At 34.3% G+C, this 16,098-nt stretch overlaps 1 protein-coding gene across 1 annotated transcript in view; it reads right to left on the reverse strand.

Moving 5' to 3' along the window:
* The window catches only part of LOC149788966 (DNA repair protein complementing XP-C cells homolog), an 82,076-nt gene continuing 65,978 nt past the window's right edge, over positions 1-16,098 (reverse strand). The window contains exons 17-22 of the mRNA XM_089975113.1: positions 14,686-14,775; positions 12,157-12,238; positions 11,174-11,267; positions 10,611-10,704; positions 7,526-7,615; positions 1-3,212 (exon numbers count right to left, since the gene is read on the reverse strand). Of these exons, the coding sequence (XP_089831239.1) occupies positions 3,069-3,212; positions 7,526-7,615; positions 10,611-10,704; positions 11,174-11,267; positions 12,157-12,238; positions 14,686-14,775 (594 nt within the window). The 3' untranslated portion in view covers positions 1-3,068. The remainder of the gene's footprint in view (positions 3,213-7,525; positions 7,616-10,610; positions 10,705-11,173; positions 11,268-12,156; positions 12,239-14,685; positions 14,776-16,098) is intronic.

Here is a 16,098-nt window from a genome sequence, read left to right on the forward strand (position 1 = left end):
TGGAGCATCAGTCCCTGTAAGGGACTCGTTTATTCTTAAGAAGGATCAGTTGAGCCTACGTGTGAAGTTTCGTATTATTTGCTGGTTTGTCTTTGATCCCTATTTTATGCTTATTTTTTCATTTAGAACTTTGAAAAAGGAAAATGATAACCCTTTTCCTGTTTTTGAATGCAACTTGTGCCCATGCACTGTACAAACTCTTTCCTTTTTACTTGAAATGACCATGTTGTCAACACACTTGCATGCAGTTGGTTGGCTCATTCTAGAACTACGTCATCCCATAACAGCAAACTGAGCCTTTGTTAAAAGAGGTCATGATGTGTAGTTATTTTCAACTATTCAGTAATTTTAACTGTAAATTTCAGGAATTTGAGGTGCATTTTACCAAAGAAATGGATTTTGTTTCTAAACATAATCTTCTACAAACAGAATAAAAACTTTACATTTAAAGATTTTCTCCACATCTAACCTTTAATAAAAATCTAAATTATCAGAATTATTGGTTTCTATGACAATGATCAAAAAATCTGAATGAGATTTCAATATTTCAAGACAAATATTAAATAAACACAACCTCCTTTAATATAATCCATTTTCATTTATCTCTTACCAGTTCTGTATATAGTACAAGCTATCCAAGTTGTTTGCTAGTACAGTCTCTCACCTTATCCCCAGCAATTTTAAATACCCTACTGATTCAAATCAATTAACAGGATGACAATTTTCTGGACAATGTCCTCCTCCTCTTGGTCCAGACTATAATATATTTAGTAATGAACTTTGCAAGATGGTAACCTGTCCAAATGGGAAGCAAATGAGAAATATGCATTCTACAAGGTGGTGATCTTGTTAAGCTACACAAGAGATAAAATTAGAACTTATTCCATGGGTTTACCATGCCAAACATGCTAACATTTTAAATAGAACTTTCATGAATTTCGTCTTTGAACTTATATTTGAATAGTAGTCTAAACTTGCAACCTGCGCTCTCCTGAAACAGAGAAATCCTAGTATATGGTGGCGTTATACAGTTTCGCATTTTGCATAGGGTTAGGATTTTAAAGAAAAAGAATGTCCCCGGCTTTCCTCACTGGTTATACTGGCTATTTAAAAAAGACCTTGTATATCTTAGGTATAATGCAAAGAACCTTTAACTCCCTTTATTTTGGTGTATGATTGATGGGTGTACTATGGGTTATAGAGTATACAGCTTGGCCTTACTTCAAATGTGCACCTTTCAAAAAAGTGCTAGCTCTACTTGGTCATTTTCACTTCCTGAACTTCAGAGGTAAATTGTATAAAAAAGAGCCGATAACTTTTTTTTACATTTTGTATATTTGGTAATTCATTCACTGCACTTTCAGAAGCTGGTATTGTCTAGTCTGGCAAAATTCATTTTCCCTATTTTAATAGCTGCTATGTATAGTGTACTTTAGACTAATTCAGACTGATTTTTTAACACAAGGGAGCAGTCATTTTAGTTAGCAGTGTGCTTAAATCATGTAAAATTTCCAAAAGTACAATATCCAAAAGAAATATCATCCACATTACATTAATGTAGCATAGAGTTATGCAAACATTCTCTCCACTGTGGATGTTTTAAATGTGAACTACTTCACCTTACATACGCCACTCTCTCAAAAGTACATATTATCTGGTGAGCGCCACCTATATGGTCTACCATTCATCTTTTCTTTACAAACAATCTGAAATTATCTTAAAAATGCATATCTAAGCAACTTAAGAATTGGTAACAAATATTTTGTTGCCCCCAACATAAAATACTGTCTATACTCCTTTATAAGTCCAACTGCAAACTGCACAAACCCAGATTTGCCATCACATAATGCACCAGCAGATCTTGATTTATGCAGCTTGTTAGGAGTAGTTAGTAGAACAAACAATATAGAACCTGATATGCATGCACGTTATGTTTTAGCTGCTCAGGATCTTTGTTGTTTGCAGTTTGTCTCAACTTTTAAGCGAGTATATATGGTTAACCAGACAAAGAAGAAATCACTTTATATTTTGTTTTTATTTTAGCTTGTAAAAAGTACCTGGTAAATTGAAATCTGTCAATGATAATCACCAACTAGACTGGCAGAAATTGACCATTGTTTATATACATGTTAATATGAACCAAGTTAAGTTCAAAAGGGGCTTACCTACCTTACCTCACATTTAATTAACAGATGACCAATGGAGAGAAGTTTTAATGTAAAATTCATGTAAATTACACATGAAGAAACACAAATTGGCTAAAAAGCAAGTGCAGAAAACATCGTAGTAAATTAGTCTAATCTAATGGGAATAAGAGAACATCTTGACCAGTTATAACTAATAATGCATGAGATCCTTTTGTTTCATCAAAAGGTAACTTAATTTCTTGTTAGGTCAGGTATATTTATAGATAACAATTTTCAGACAATGATCTTTAAGGCAGTCTCTTGCAGCTTTAGAAAAGGAATGTCATCTAACCTATAGAATTCTGTCCATTCTAGATGTAGAAAAATTATTTTGACCCATTTCCAGTTTAAGAGATTCAATATATCCCTACAAGGGGTTGGTGTATTTCTTTTCCACCTTCCTTTTAAAAATGTATGTTACAAAACTGGATTATTTTTGCCATTTTCAATTGTTCAGAAGCAATAATACAAATCACTGGTATTGTACATCCTCATTCTTGGCAACCCCTCAATTTCTGTGACATTATTTCCATATTTCTGGCAAAAACAGAATAATTATACATTTTACAAAAATGTATCAACATGCATATAATTCATGGTCTTCATTGTTTATAATACAAAAGTTTCATTGTTCTTTTTAGTGGGAGATTACTGCCCTCACAAATTTCATGGACTGTCTTATATTGAAGGAGTCCAGTGCCAGTCAGAAAAACTACCTCCATTATTTTATCTTCTTCTAGCAACCTGTGTCAGCTTTACTTCTTAATCCAAAAAAGAAAGTCTTGTATATATTCCCACTTTCGAATCTTCAGTGACCAAAACAGGATGGTGCTGTAACTGCTGCCATTTCCAAATTATACACATAATCAACTTTGCACAAGTTCAAAGTTTTTCCACTTTATAATGGGATGGTTGTGACTCTGTCTGTCTGTTACTGGGCCAGGACTTTCCTACATCAGTTGCAATTTCTCCCTTCTTTTTATCGACCTTTGATGCCTTTTCCTCCTGTACTTGTACTTTTTCATCCTGTAATGTATAATTCATATTATGAGGATACGACACAAGCACCAGCTGCATATCAAACTTATCAAACAAGCTGACCATTTTTTCTATCATCTGCAAGCACTGGCAAGAAGAAATAAAAATTTTTTAATAAAAAATAAAAATGAAAAAAGAATGTCATTCTTATGCGAGCTTTGTGTGATAAAAGGTTGCACTTGCTCAAAAAAATCCTCATAATTTTCTAATGAAATGAGCAGAAAATGCAGGTGTATGTGATATGGATTTTTAACATAGCTTTAACAATTTTTCAGTCATACTGCTATGATGTCTGCAGTGTAACAGTTTATAGTGATTTCTAGCACTGAGACATCATGCCACAGATATGTAGCATAATGTCCCACCCAGTCACATTATCCTGACACCAGGCTGACCAGTCCTAACACTAACCTCTTAATGCTAAGCACCTAGCGAGGCAGCTGTTAGTACCATTTGGTATGACTCTACCAGGGATCAAACCCACGACCTCCCACATCCAAGGCGGACGCCCTAACCACTAAGCCACCAGAGCAGTCCTCAATGTAATCTTTGAAAGCTAATGCAGGGTTTCATTTATTATACAAGGAAAATGTGTAACGTAAATCATACATTACATAACCCCCATGTTGTAAGTGCACTTCTTTTATGTAAAACCCTCTTTCATTGGTCAGATATTTAACCTTTAAATCCAAAATCAATAGTGATTTCCTTGTGTTAAATGCAAGCCATACACAAAATGATGTCAGGGTATCTTACTTGTCTCAAATAGAAGCTATCTACAAAAGTTTGATTATGACTTGGAGCATAGGATATTCCTTCTCGAGTTTCTCTACCTTAACCTTTGACCTTTTAACCCCAAATCAAGCTGTCAACAAAGTTTAGTCAAGAACTCGTGTAGTTTTGTGAAATTGTTTTTCTTTTTTCAGTCCCTGTCACTTGACCTTTAACATTTTAACCCAATCATGAAAGTTTGTTTCCATGTCTGAAGTGCACGCTATACACAATGTTTGGTCAAAGTTGGTGATGAAGGCCTCAAAATATCATGCAGAAACCATTGTGTTAATATCACTGTTACCTTGACTTTTGACCTTCAATCATTTGACCAAAAAATAAATAGGTGTCTTTATTATGTCAGATGCAAGCCGTTTTACACAGGTTGGTCAAGGCATCAATTTATTATGGTGAAAGAGTTCGTCTTCCTTCAGCCACAGCTCTGGTGGCCTAGTGGTTAGATCGCCTGCCTCAGATGCGGAAGGTCATGGGTTCAAACCCCTGCCAAGTCATATCAAAGACTTATAAAAATGGTACTAACAGCTGCTTCAGTAGGCGTTCAGCATTAAGAGGTTAGTGTTAGGACTGGTCAGCCTGGTGTCAGAATAATGTGACTGGGTGGGACATCATGTTACATGTCTGTGACATGATGCCCCAGTGCTAGACATCAATATTAACTGTATGTCAATTGTATTAATCAATTCATACAATGAAGATCATGATAGGAATGGCTGACTGTACTTTCAGTGACATTCAGGAAGATTGCCTTTTATTCATGGGGTCTTTAAATTTGTGGCCTGTACAACTGTAGCAGCCACAAAAATTCAAAAACATTTGTACCTAATGACTAATAGTTAATATACAGTATAATGGGTTTCAGTATACATGTTAGTACCTAATGACTAAGAGTTACTACATAGGTGGCGCTCACCAGATAATATGTACTTTTGAGAGAGTGACGTATGTAAGGTGAAGTAGTTCGCATTTAAAACATGCACAGTGGAGAGAATGTTTGCATAACTCTATGCTACATTAATGTAATGTGGATGATATTTCTTTTGGATATTGTACTTTTGGAAATTTTACATGATTTAAGCACACTACTAACTAAAATGGCTGCTCCCTTGTCTTAAAAAATCAGTCTGAATTAGTCTAAAGTACACTATACATAGCAGCTATTAAAATAGGGAAAATGAATTTTGCCAGACTAGACAATACCAGCTTCTGAGAGTGCAATGAGTGAATTACCAAATATATAAAATGTTAAAAAAGTTATCGGCTCTTTTTTATACAATTTACCTCTGAAGTTCAGGAAGTGAAAATTAACAAGTAGAGCTAGCACTTTTTGAAAGGTGCACATTTGAAGTAAGGCCAAGCTGTATACTCTATAACCCATAGTACACCCATCAATCATACACCAAAATAAAGGGAATTAAAGGTTCTTTGCATTATACCTAAGATATACAAGGTCTTTTTTAAAAAGCCAGTATAACCAGTGCAAAATGCGAAACTGTATAGCACCACCATAGTTGTTGTTGTTGTTGTTGTTGCTGTTATAGGGTTTAACAACATTCTTCAGCACAAGATAGGCTATACATGGCGGCCAGTATTAATGGTGGTGTAAGAACCCGAGAAAACCCCAGAAAGAACCACCGACCCATGAGAAGCTACCGGCAAGCTTTCTCACGTATCCACATTGGCTGAGCCTGAAACTTGAACCCACACAAATAGAGGTGAGATGGCAGTGATCCATGATGGAGAGCACTTTAGACCACTCAGCTACTCAGGGCACCAGTTACTACAAAGTGTGAATGGTTTTAGTATAAACATTAGTACCTGATGACTAATAGCTAATATATAGTACAATGTGTTTTAGTATCTTCCTCGATAACTCGTGCACAATGGGGTCCACAAACATAGGCCGCACTATAGACAAGGGCGCGAGTTACCGAGGGACCTCCAAGATTTGAAAAAATTCACTTTGGCATTGAGAAAACCGTGGTGGGTGGGGGGTCATGATAGGGAACTGGCTGTTTAATGACTGAATCCCCATATAACAATCATGTTGATAATAATTTTTAATAACATATTTTTTATAATGAAGTTGTTTGATTTTCTGTTTAAATAACATTTATTTACAAAATGTCCAGCATGAGAAAGATCGTTCCAATTAGTTTCAACAACCATCACGTGTACATTAAAAATCTGTGTATTATGTCACTGCTTTTTGTTTTCTTGATGAGTCTGGTTCCCATTGTGGTGTTTAATATTATCCTGCCAAATCGAGAGTCCCCAGAGCAGGGAACTAGACTAACTGTTGATACACCACCAAACAAGATTCCTTTCTTTCAAAAACACATTACATTTATTTTGTGAGACAATCATCTATATCAAACTCAATTTTTGTATTGTTCAATTAGTAAAATTTTTATGTCATGAATTCACTGGAAGTAATAATGAAACTTCTTATCATCTTTGAGGATATCTCTAAGTGCCAGTTCAAGAATTCTCTGAAACGTGCTTGCCCACAATGGTCTGTATCTGTGAAATCATGCTCTTTATTTTAAGAAGTATTCATTTCACTTGGCTCCCTTGCTATCTTTGATCAGAGTTATGAAAGAGTTGGTAAATTTAAGGTAGTTTACGGTTGATACACAGTAACATTTATAACTGTGTTTGATTGATCAATCGAAGTGAGTTCACTTGACATACGACCGGGGCCACTAGATTTTAAGTTGGTAGGATTTTTCATTCCTTTTAACTTTTCTTTTATTCCACCTCCTTTATTTTATTCAAAAGAAATAATTAATTTGATAATACAAAGGAGGCTAGGCTTTAATTCAGTGCAACAATACAACAAATACTTCCTAAAGTCAGTTATCAAAACACAGCCAGTACCTAATTATGTTCTGAGAGAAACGCTCACAAACATAGTTTTCATGGTAGATTGATGCATTTTTATGTTTGATTACAAGAGAACACATTGCATTTATAATGATTAAACTTAAAAGGAACTAAAAGAAATAACTGTAACACAAATTTCAATTGATAAAAAAATTATTTAATTTGTATTTATTTTTTAAAATATTGCCTCCACTTGATGTGACATTTTCATTGATGAGAAATTTCCTTACATATCATTAATTGCGGTGTACTAGGAATGTTGTTTGGAAAGAAAATGTAAAAAACTGTATGACCTATTTTTTAAATTGGAATTTCATAATGTTGATTAAATTTTCCAGGTCCTATCTACTATTTTCAATGATAACAGGAGCAATATATCAAAGTTTCCAATTTTGATCGCAATTTTCTTCAAGTTCAACAAATAGGGATCAATTTTTGGGGTATTTTCTGGTTTAAAAAATGGGATCCATGCCTGACGCTGCATTTTAAGAGGTTTGCGAGTTATCAGGGTGCGAGTTATTGACGAAGTGGTGTAATATGATGGGTTTTAGTATAGGCAATAGTACCAAATGACTAATAGTTAATACACATTATGATGGGTTATAATAAAGGTAAGCTTCTCTTACCTCCAGGTTAAATCTATGCTTCAGTCTCTCCTTGATCAATAGCCCTTTGACTAACAGTTTCCAGTTAGCAAGTGCTCTCTTCTCACGTTTCTATAAGAAACAAAATAAATTTCACAATGCCTAATATTCCTAGATGTGTCATGTGTTTCATACATAACATCAGAATAATAAACATATCCATCAAAACACAAAAATTACAATCAAAGTACTTTAATCTTATGCTGATTTGTATGATACTTATATAAACTAAAATAATAAAGAAACAAGAGTTAGATCTATTTTTATCTAAATATACATCATGTTTCCAGCACAAATTCAAATCTCTTGTGATTATAGTGCAGGATTTTTAAACATTTACACATATATCAAAGGAATGCAAATGTAGGTTTCAACAAAGATCTAAAATATGTACATTTTCCAAAAATGAGTCAGAACAATATGTAAGCAATTATTATACTAATTTACTTATGACCGACTTACTAAAGTAAGTTATTAAACTGGAGAGATAATCTCATAACGTTCCTTCTATACATGACTCAAACAGATAATCTATATTATTATTTATGTCCAATGTCTGAAATCTCATTTGGATGAGAATCATGTAAATTTACAATGTAAAGGTATTTCTAAAATTGTGAACAACCAAAAGCATGTAAACAGTGTGGACTACATGCATGAAGTAAGACTTCATCCAGTAAGAACTGACATTTAAACACACAGGGAACGGGAAACTTGAGAATGAAAACACACAATGTTAAAGTCTCATGAACTGAGAAAGTCATTATTGCATGTCAAATGTGTTAAAATATACAGTAAACTTGTATACACCGCTCCCTCAATAACTCGCGCCCGGATAACTCGCGATCCCGCTTATAACACGGTGTCCGTCTTGGCTCCAGATTTTTTCCAGAGAAAATGTATCTAAAATATCTTTAAAATATGCTGAACATGAAAAAATTACGATAAGAATTGATAAATTAAACCTTGATACATTGCTCGTTTTATCATCGAAAATGGTGATTAATGCCCGTAAAAATATAATCCATATTTTGAAATTTGCAAGTTCTAAAGAAGAATTAATTTCAGAGATCTCGAAAACGCTTAATTACGCGTATTTGGACGCCAATTTTTGATCTGGGAGGCAGAAAATCACTGAGGCGGGAGTCCTCCGTACGCATGTAATAAGTGCGCTGGAAAATTCAAAGATTTGCCAGTCTTGTTTCAGCCACCTGCTTTGTGGGAAAATGTGTTGATCAGTTAACTGTGCTGATATTTACAATGGCAGAATTCAGTGACTGAAAGACTCTTTGATGTACTGTTGCCATTTTATAAGAGTACATTAAAAAAAAAAAAAGAACATGATGCAACAGCTAGGCGGCTAGTTCAAAGGCTTTGACTAGCGGCTGAGTGAGAAAATGTACTGATATTTAGTGATTGAATTCAGAAGCAGAAAGACCCAGTTTTGAAATCCTAGCGAGACCTCTGTTTAAAGATATCATATATTATGTAAGTTTTTATGATAAATAGTTGTCAGTATACTGTAAATAAACAGTCTGGTGAAATAGCAATCAATGAAAACTTCTGGTAAATGCTAACAGGTGGCAACAGAAAATGAAATAAACACCAATTAAACGTCTTCCTGTGTGAAAGTTACCTTCTAATCCTTTAATTCCGTTTCAGTGTAAACATTATAATCACAACATATTCTGTTCATTGAAAACATGAAAAGAGTCAATCGACCGTCACATCGAAACCCGTGAGTACTTCTGTGAGAACCTAATTACATGTACATGCCGGCTTTGTTTTGATCAACAACTTGGGGAAGTGTTTTTTGCATTAAAAAAAAATCGATTACAAGAGACCTCGGGTGCTGGATTAAGGGTCTTGGAGCTGCCTTTGACGTAAAGCAAAACAGTAACAGAGACAACGACGATGATAGTGACTTCGAATGTTTCAGTGAAACTGATGTCATTAATGCCGAGGCTCTTTGGGAGAAATTCGTACAGACTCATGGTCCTGAGATGGGTGTTTCTCTTATGGAGGAGTGGATTTGTGCTGACAATGATTGCCCCACAGCCGAATACATGTCAGATGAAACTATAATTATTTCTATAGCGAATAAATTTGCAGCAGAAGACGATTCTAACTGGAGTAACACAAGTGCTGAAAGTGATGCAGATGCAGATTTTGCACCCCCACCCCTCTGCACAGGAAGCAATCAAATATTTTGATATTGCCATAAGGTGGCTGGAGACCCAAAATGTTGACTATGTAAAGCTCATGCAGTTGAGAAATGTGAGGGATTTTGCTCAGCGGCAGAGAAACCAAGGAGTAGCACACACACACAAAAAAAAAAAACTGATTTTTTTCAAAAAGTGAATTGATATTTGTCAAGCGTGGCACAAACGGCAAGTATTAACTTGTTCTAATTTACGTTGTTTTAAATTTGTAGACCAATTAAATATGTTAGTACTGATTAACCCTTGTTTTTTTTTTTTGTTTTCCATTTTACTTCTATCACATTCAAAAATATTTATCTATCTATCGTTCGATTGACAGTTTCTCGAGAAGAGTCGATCTTTTGTATATAAAAAAACGTCTAATTTGGATCAAAGAATAAAACTAGAATGTATCCAATTCAAAATAAAAATTAGTGACGTAGTATACAATGTGTGAAGTGGTACACATGTTAAGCGAACGGAAACCACGTGGAATAATGTTTTCTCAATATACTGTAATTTATCCTGAAATGTTGTCCTATGAGGAAATAATAAAGTACACCGTTATGAAGAGATATTTATTAACATTTAATCTCAGAACGATTATAAAGTGAGTATTCAACAGTATAATCTGTCTACCCCCCCCACACACACTTATTTCTCCGTTATATCGTCAATCACTTTATTGGTTTTGGGCTTATTTTATAGGTCCCTCGATAACTCGCGCCTCACTTATAGTGCGGTCGATGTTTCTGGACCCCGATGTGCGCGAGTTATCGAGGGAGTGGTGTACATAGAAAATAAAGATAAAAACAGCTGGACAGACAGACAAAGATTTTTTTACAAAGAATGTCAAACATTCACACCTCAGCTTCCTTCTGTTTGATGATTTCTTGTTCCTCATCCCATGCTGCCAGTAGAATGTCATTAAACTCTTCACACACAATCCAACCATCCAACCTACAAGCAAAATTTAAAACAAATAATTCATTACAGTAACTAACATAATAACCACAGAACTCAAGTCATTGTTTGACCTAGTTGATTTTTCATATTTATTCAACTGGATATATAATTTGCAAAAAGAAGATGAACAACAGGTGGAAATTAAGTTGCAAATATAATGAATTTATTTAGCATTTAAGCTGCAAATATGATGAATTTATTAAGCACAATTTTAATGACACTAACATATTGTAATTTAAAGATCTTGAATGCGATTTCAAACCCAAATTCGATCAAAATATGAGACTGGTGTTAAAATACATTTGTCAGACTCTAGTGCAGCTATTTCCAAAATGATACAAGAAAGCAAGATAAAATACTCATCACTCTTTTCATTACAAAAAATTTATGTATGGAAACATCTTGCATGCATGTGCATAACCAAACCTTTTTCTTATGTTGACTGGTTTAGTACTATACTTACAAAGGGTGTGAGAAACCACAGTGATTATCCCAGCCGGTCATGGCTGGAACACAGTCTATCCCAAGCTTCTTTGCAACCTTGTTTAATCCAGGAACTGAAGCAATGAATAATTCCATTACTTTTTAAGTTTATGTTGTAGTTGCTGTTGATATTCCTATTATTGATAATATCAGTATAATTATTGTAACTGTCATCAACATCATCTTTATTGAAAAGACATTACCATCAACTGTATATCATTATCTTATAAGTGTATCCTTGGAGGGGGGGGCTGAAAGTAAATAATCGAGAAATAAGGAAACTAATTTTTAAAAGTCATGGTTGTCAAGAACATTATGATAAAGAGATTTTGTTAGAACAAGTAAGAATTTAACCTCAAAGACTATCTAGTATCTATATTCTTAGAACCAGTAAGAATTTAACCTCAAGGACTATTTAGTATCTATATTCTTAGAACAAGCAAGAATTTAACTTCAAGGACTATTTGGAATCTATATTCTTAGAACAATAAAGATTTTAACCTTGCAGACTGTTTAGCACCTATATTCTGAGAACAATAAAGATTTTAACCTTGCAGACTGTTTAGCATCTATATTCTTAGAACAATAAAGATTTTAACCTTGCAGACTGTTTAGCATCTATATTCTTAGAACAAGTAAGAATTTAAACTCAAGGACTATTTGGTATCTGTATTCTTAGAACAATAAAGATTTTAACCTTGCAGACTGTTTAGCATCTATGTTCTTAGAACAAGTAAGAATTTTAACTTTGAGGAATATTTGGTATCTATATTCTTAGAACAAGTAAGGATTTAACCTCGAGGACTATTTGGTACCTATATTCTTAAAAAATAGTAAGAATTTAATCTTGAAGACTATTTGGTATCTATATTCTTAGAACAAGTAAGAATTTTACCTTGAAGACTATTTGTTATTTACATTCTTCCAAATGATTACAAATCTTGGAAAATAAAATCTACTTACTCTTCAAATGTACAGTCCCAGCTGGAAGCATCGAAGGTAAAAACAGTTCCACATTGCCATACCCATTTCTGGGCACCTTTCCCTAAAATAATGGATGAAAGAAAAACACAATTTCAAAAACATACTGCTCCTTTTGGTCCCACATAGTTTTGAATTCATGTGCAGGTTCTGAAATTTAATAATATATTTTAGAAAAAACAAATTATCCCAACAAAACATACACACAGCTAACTAGATTTGTGTTCGCAAAACATGTGTGTTTTATCCTCCATATTTGAGCTAAAAAGCTACCAGGACAGACGATTGGGCACGACCAAATAAAGATGACCCAGCTGCAGACAGTGGATGCATGACAAATTTCAACTTTTACGATATTCAAACAAGATTACTGCGAATGGCACATTATATGCCCTCCCAATGTTTATTTGTTTTATGCGTAGATATCTTTTGTGCCAAAACCATTTTTCTTCTTTCAGTCATGGTGACCTTTGACCTTTTGACCCCAAACTTTTCTTACACCAAGTGCAATTCACCCACTAAGTTTGGTCCAGATCTTTGATGTAGAGCTAATAATACTGTGTGGAAACAATTTTTATTTTTTCAGTCAGTGATCTAAACTTTGGATCTTTTGATCCCAATATCAATAGCCTTTCTTTCTTAATAAAAGTGCATGCCATCCACAAAGGTTGATTGTTGTATGTGATGTAGATATGATGATATTGTGCAAAACCCTTTTAATGCTTTCAGCTAGTGACATTTTCACTCCAAATTTACTAGAGTTCTTTGTTGTATTAGTGCAAGCCATCCACAAATTTCAATAACCATTGATGATAGAGAATTCCAGTTACAGTAGAGAAACCATTTTTTCCTTTTAGAGTTACAGTGACCATGACCTTTTAATTCCAAAATTCGCTAGGATTCTTTTTCACAATGTTGGCAAGTGCTGATGATGGAGAGCTTCTATGCAGAAACCAATTTCATTCTTTCAGTCACAGTGGTGATAACCTTTGACCCCAAGATAATGCAAGCTATCCATAAAGTTGGGTAACTGTCACATGTGGAGAACTCACTGTGCAAAAACCAATTTTCTTTTCTGTCATGGTGACACAGACCTTGGACCTTTGAGCCAGAAAGTTATAGGGTTCATCCTTGTATCAAAGTCTGAAAACTGCAGATGGTGCACAAGTTGAGTTATTATGTGAAAACCAACTTGGTCAAAGATAAATGTCTGGAGATAATGTACTCTGCCTTATGACTGGCATATAAAAAGGCAAAATATCTAAAGTAACCAAGATTGACTCTTGAACACTTTATTTGCTCTATTCTTACATTTTCAGGCAGGTTTATACCTGGTCTGAGGCAGCTCTGCCCAATGGTTGGCACTCCTGGGTCAATAAAATCATGATGTTGTAATTTCTACTATACCTATCAGAAAGGCAGTTCACCTCATCTGATCTACACTTACATCTGCAGGCAGGTTTTTACCTGATTTGACATATTTATATCAATCTTACTCAAGTACTGCAACTGACATGCTGATAGTGTTTAGGCATAAAAAGTTGTTTTTTAAAGTATTTGTTACTTAAATTAATACAATTAGCTGTATGAAAATGTTCACCAGAGCACTCAGAAACAACCGGGGTCAAATTCTTCGCTTATGTTCTGGCATACAAATGCATATAATAAACAAAATATGATGCCTCTATCAGACCCACCTGTGAGGGACCCACAATGCTCCCAGGTTAATGGACAATGCTGCTTGGGGTAACATTTACAAGAGTAAAATAACGTTTAATATGACATCATGTCTAAAGTAATATTTATTTGAAAGGAAAGAAAATGTAAGTACTAATTCAGAAAAAGTTCAAACTTGAAGAAGCTATTATTCAGGGCAAAAGTAGCAGAGAGAAAAGAAACTACTGTAACACATTTAAATCATTCTTTGACAGGCACTCTGAACCACTTATTCTCTTTGAAGTCCAGTTAAGCTGCTGCATATACAGAAATGATCCAGTTTTCTACATTTTCAACATTTCTTACGTTTGTGGCAGCAGAGAGATGCAAAGAACACCTCCTTTCACAGGACAATGAAATGAAGAACTGCCAACAAAATATATGCCAGTGTGCTGTAATCGGATATGCACTTATTGGAGGCATCCATGTGTGGCTTTTGTGATTTGTTTTGCAAAATCAAGAATCTTCTTTCTTACCCCAAGTGCAAGCCATCCACAAAGTTGGGTCTAGATATGTGATGTAAAACCAGTGTTATTATACAGAAATAATTTTTTATTCTTTCATTGACCATCACCTTTTAACTTTTAAAGACATTCTTCCTTATTCTAATTGTAAGCCATCCACTGAATCTGGCAACAGTAGATGATGGACAACTCAAGTTATTGCGCAGAAAAGAAATTGATATCAGATAGATAGACAGATTGAGGGACAAAATCAAAACATAATACTCATGAAATATAAGCTAGCACATGTTGACTTCAAAACCAACTGACAGTATACACCAAAATTACCTACATCAACAGCAGGAGGTGGTATGTATTCCTCAGTCTGCCAGCGCCCAAACAACTCTAGATCTAGAGCATCAGGGTTTTCTTTAGGTTTTTTCTGTAACATTGAATAAAATAAATCAGAGGAACAATCAAAATATATAAACAAGAATCATGAAATAGTCATGGAGTAATTAATGCCTAATTTGGGCAAAACTAAGTAGGGATTATTCAATGATGTGGCATTGTTTATGGGGACAGTTCGGTACTAAATTCAACAGCAAATTACTGTCAAATTATTAAAGAATACAGCCAAACCTGTCTTGTGTGACCATCTCTACTGTCAAGAAAAACAGCAATGATAAGAACAAATAATCACTCTAATCATCTGTAGCTATTACAAATATAAAATGAACAGTTTTACAATTTCTTGATGTATCAATCACTGACTCAATGATGACCTCCTCTTCATGAAATGAAAATCATAGTGTCAGCTCCAGTGACCTTGACCGTGGACCCAGCAGCCCCAAATTCAATAGCTTATGCCTCTACCCATGGGCATGGCACATGAGGTTTAAGAACAAAATACCACAGCCAACTTAAGCTGTAATGCAGAAACCACCTTGTCTACAAATGGATGGATGGATGGATGGATGGATCGATCGACTGACAAACTGACAGGTGACACTATTTCTATATGCCTCACACCTTCAGTTAGGGTGATAAAAAGTGATCTCTCAAAAAAAGTGTTCTCTCAGTTGAGGTCATATAATTATAAAAATGACACAGATTCATGCTTGAAATATGTGGCCTTTCATTAAATATGGTTTTTATAATTAGTTATAATTCAAGTCAGGAGTAAAGCAAGGTAAATAAATAAAGATCAGTTAAGCCAAATCAACAATAAAAATTACACAAAAAATTCAGAGAATATTACATATCAACATTTCCAGGGAAAAAACCCAATCAGATGAAAGATTACATTATTAATATGCATAGATCTAACACATAATCAAACTCATCCAATATCTTGATAATAAAAATCATTTTAACAAATCTGTGATAAAAATCTGAACAAAATATAATTTTTAAGGTGCTGACAAGCTCAACCAATCAGACACAAGATTACATCATTAACACGCATAAATTTCACTCATAGTCATACTGAGACAAGCTCTTAATGGCATCTGCCTAGTTACCAAGTTTCATAAAAATCCTATGATAAATACAGTGGTAAATTAGGAGACAACTAGATGCAAGATCACCTCATAGATATGTATAGATCTCACTCACACGAATCATAGTAAAAATCATCCAATATCTTTATGATACTGGCCTATTTGCCAAGTTTGATTAAATTTTGGTCATAAAACATCTTTTGAGTTGTAAGAAGCTCAGCCAATCATGTGCAAGTTAACCTCATTAATATGCATAGATCTTG

Source organism: Sinohyriopsis cumingii, chromosome 11 (genome assembly GCF_028554795.1).
Source record: "Sinohyriopsis cumingii isolate HCF-2022 chromosome 11, ASM2855479v2, whole genome shotgun sequence".
Taxonomy (NCBI): Eukaryota; Metazoa; Mollusca; class Bivalvia; order Unionida; family Unionidae; genus Sinohyriopsis; species Sinohyriopsis cumingii.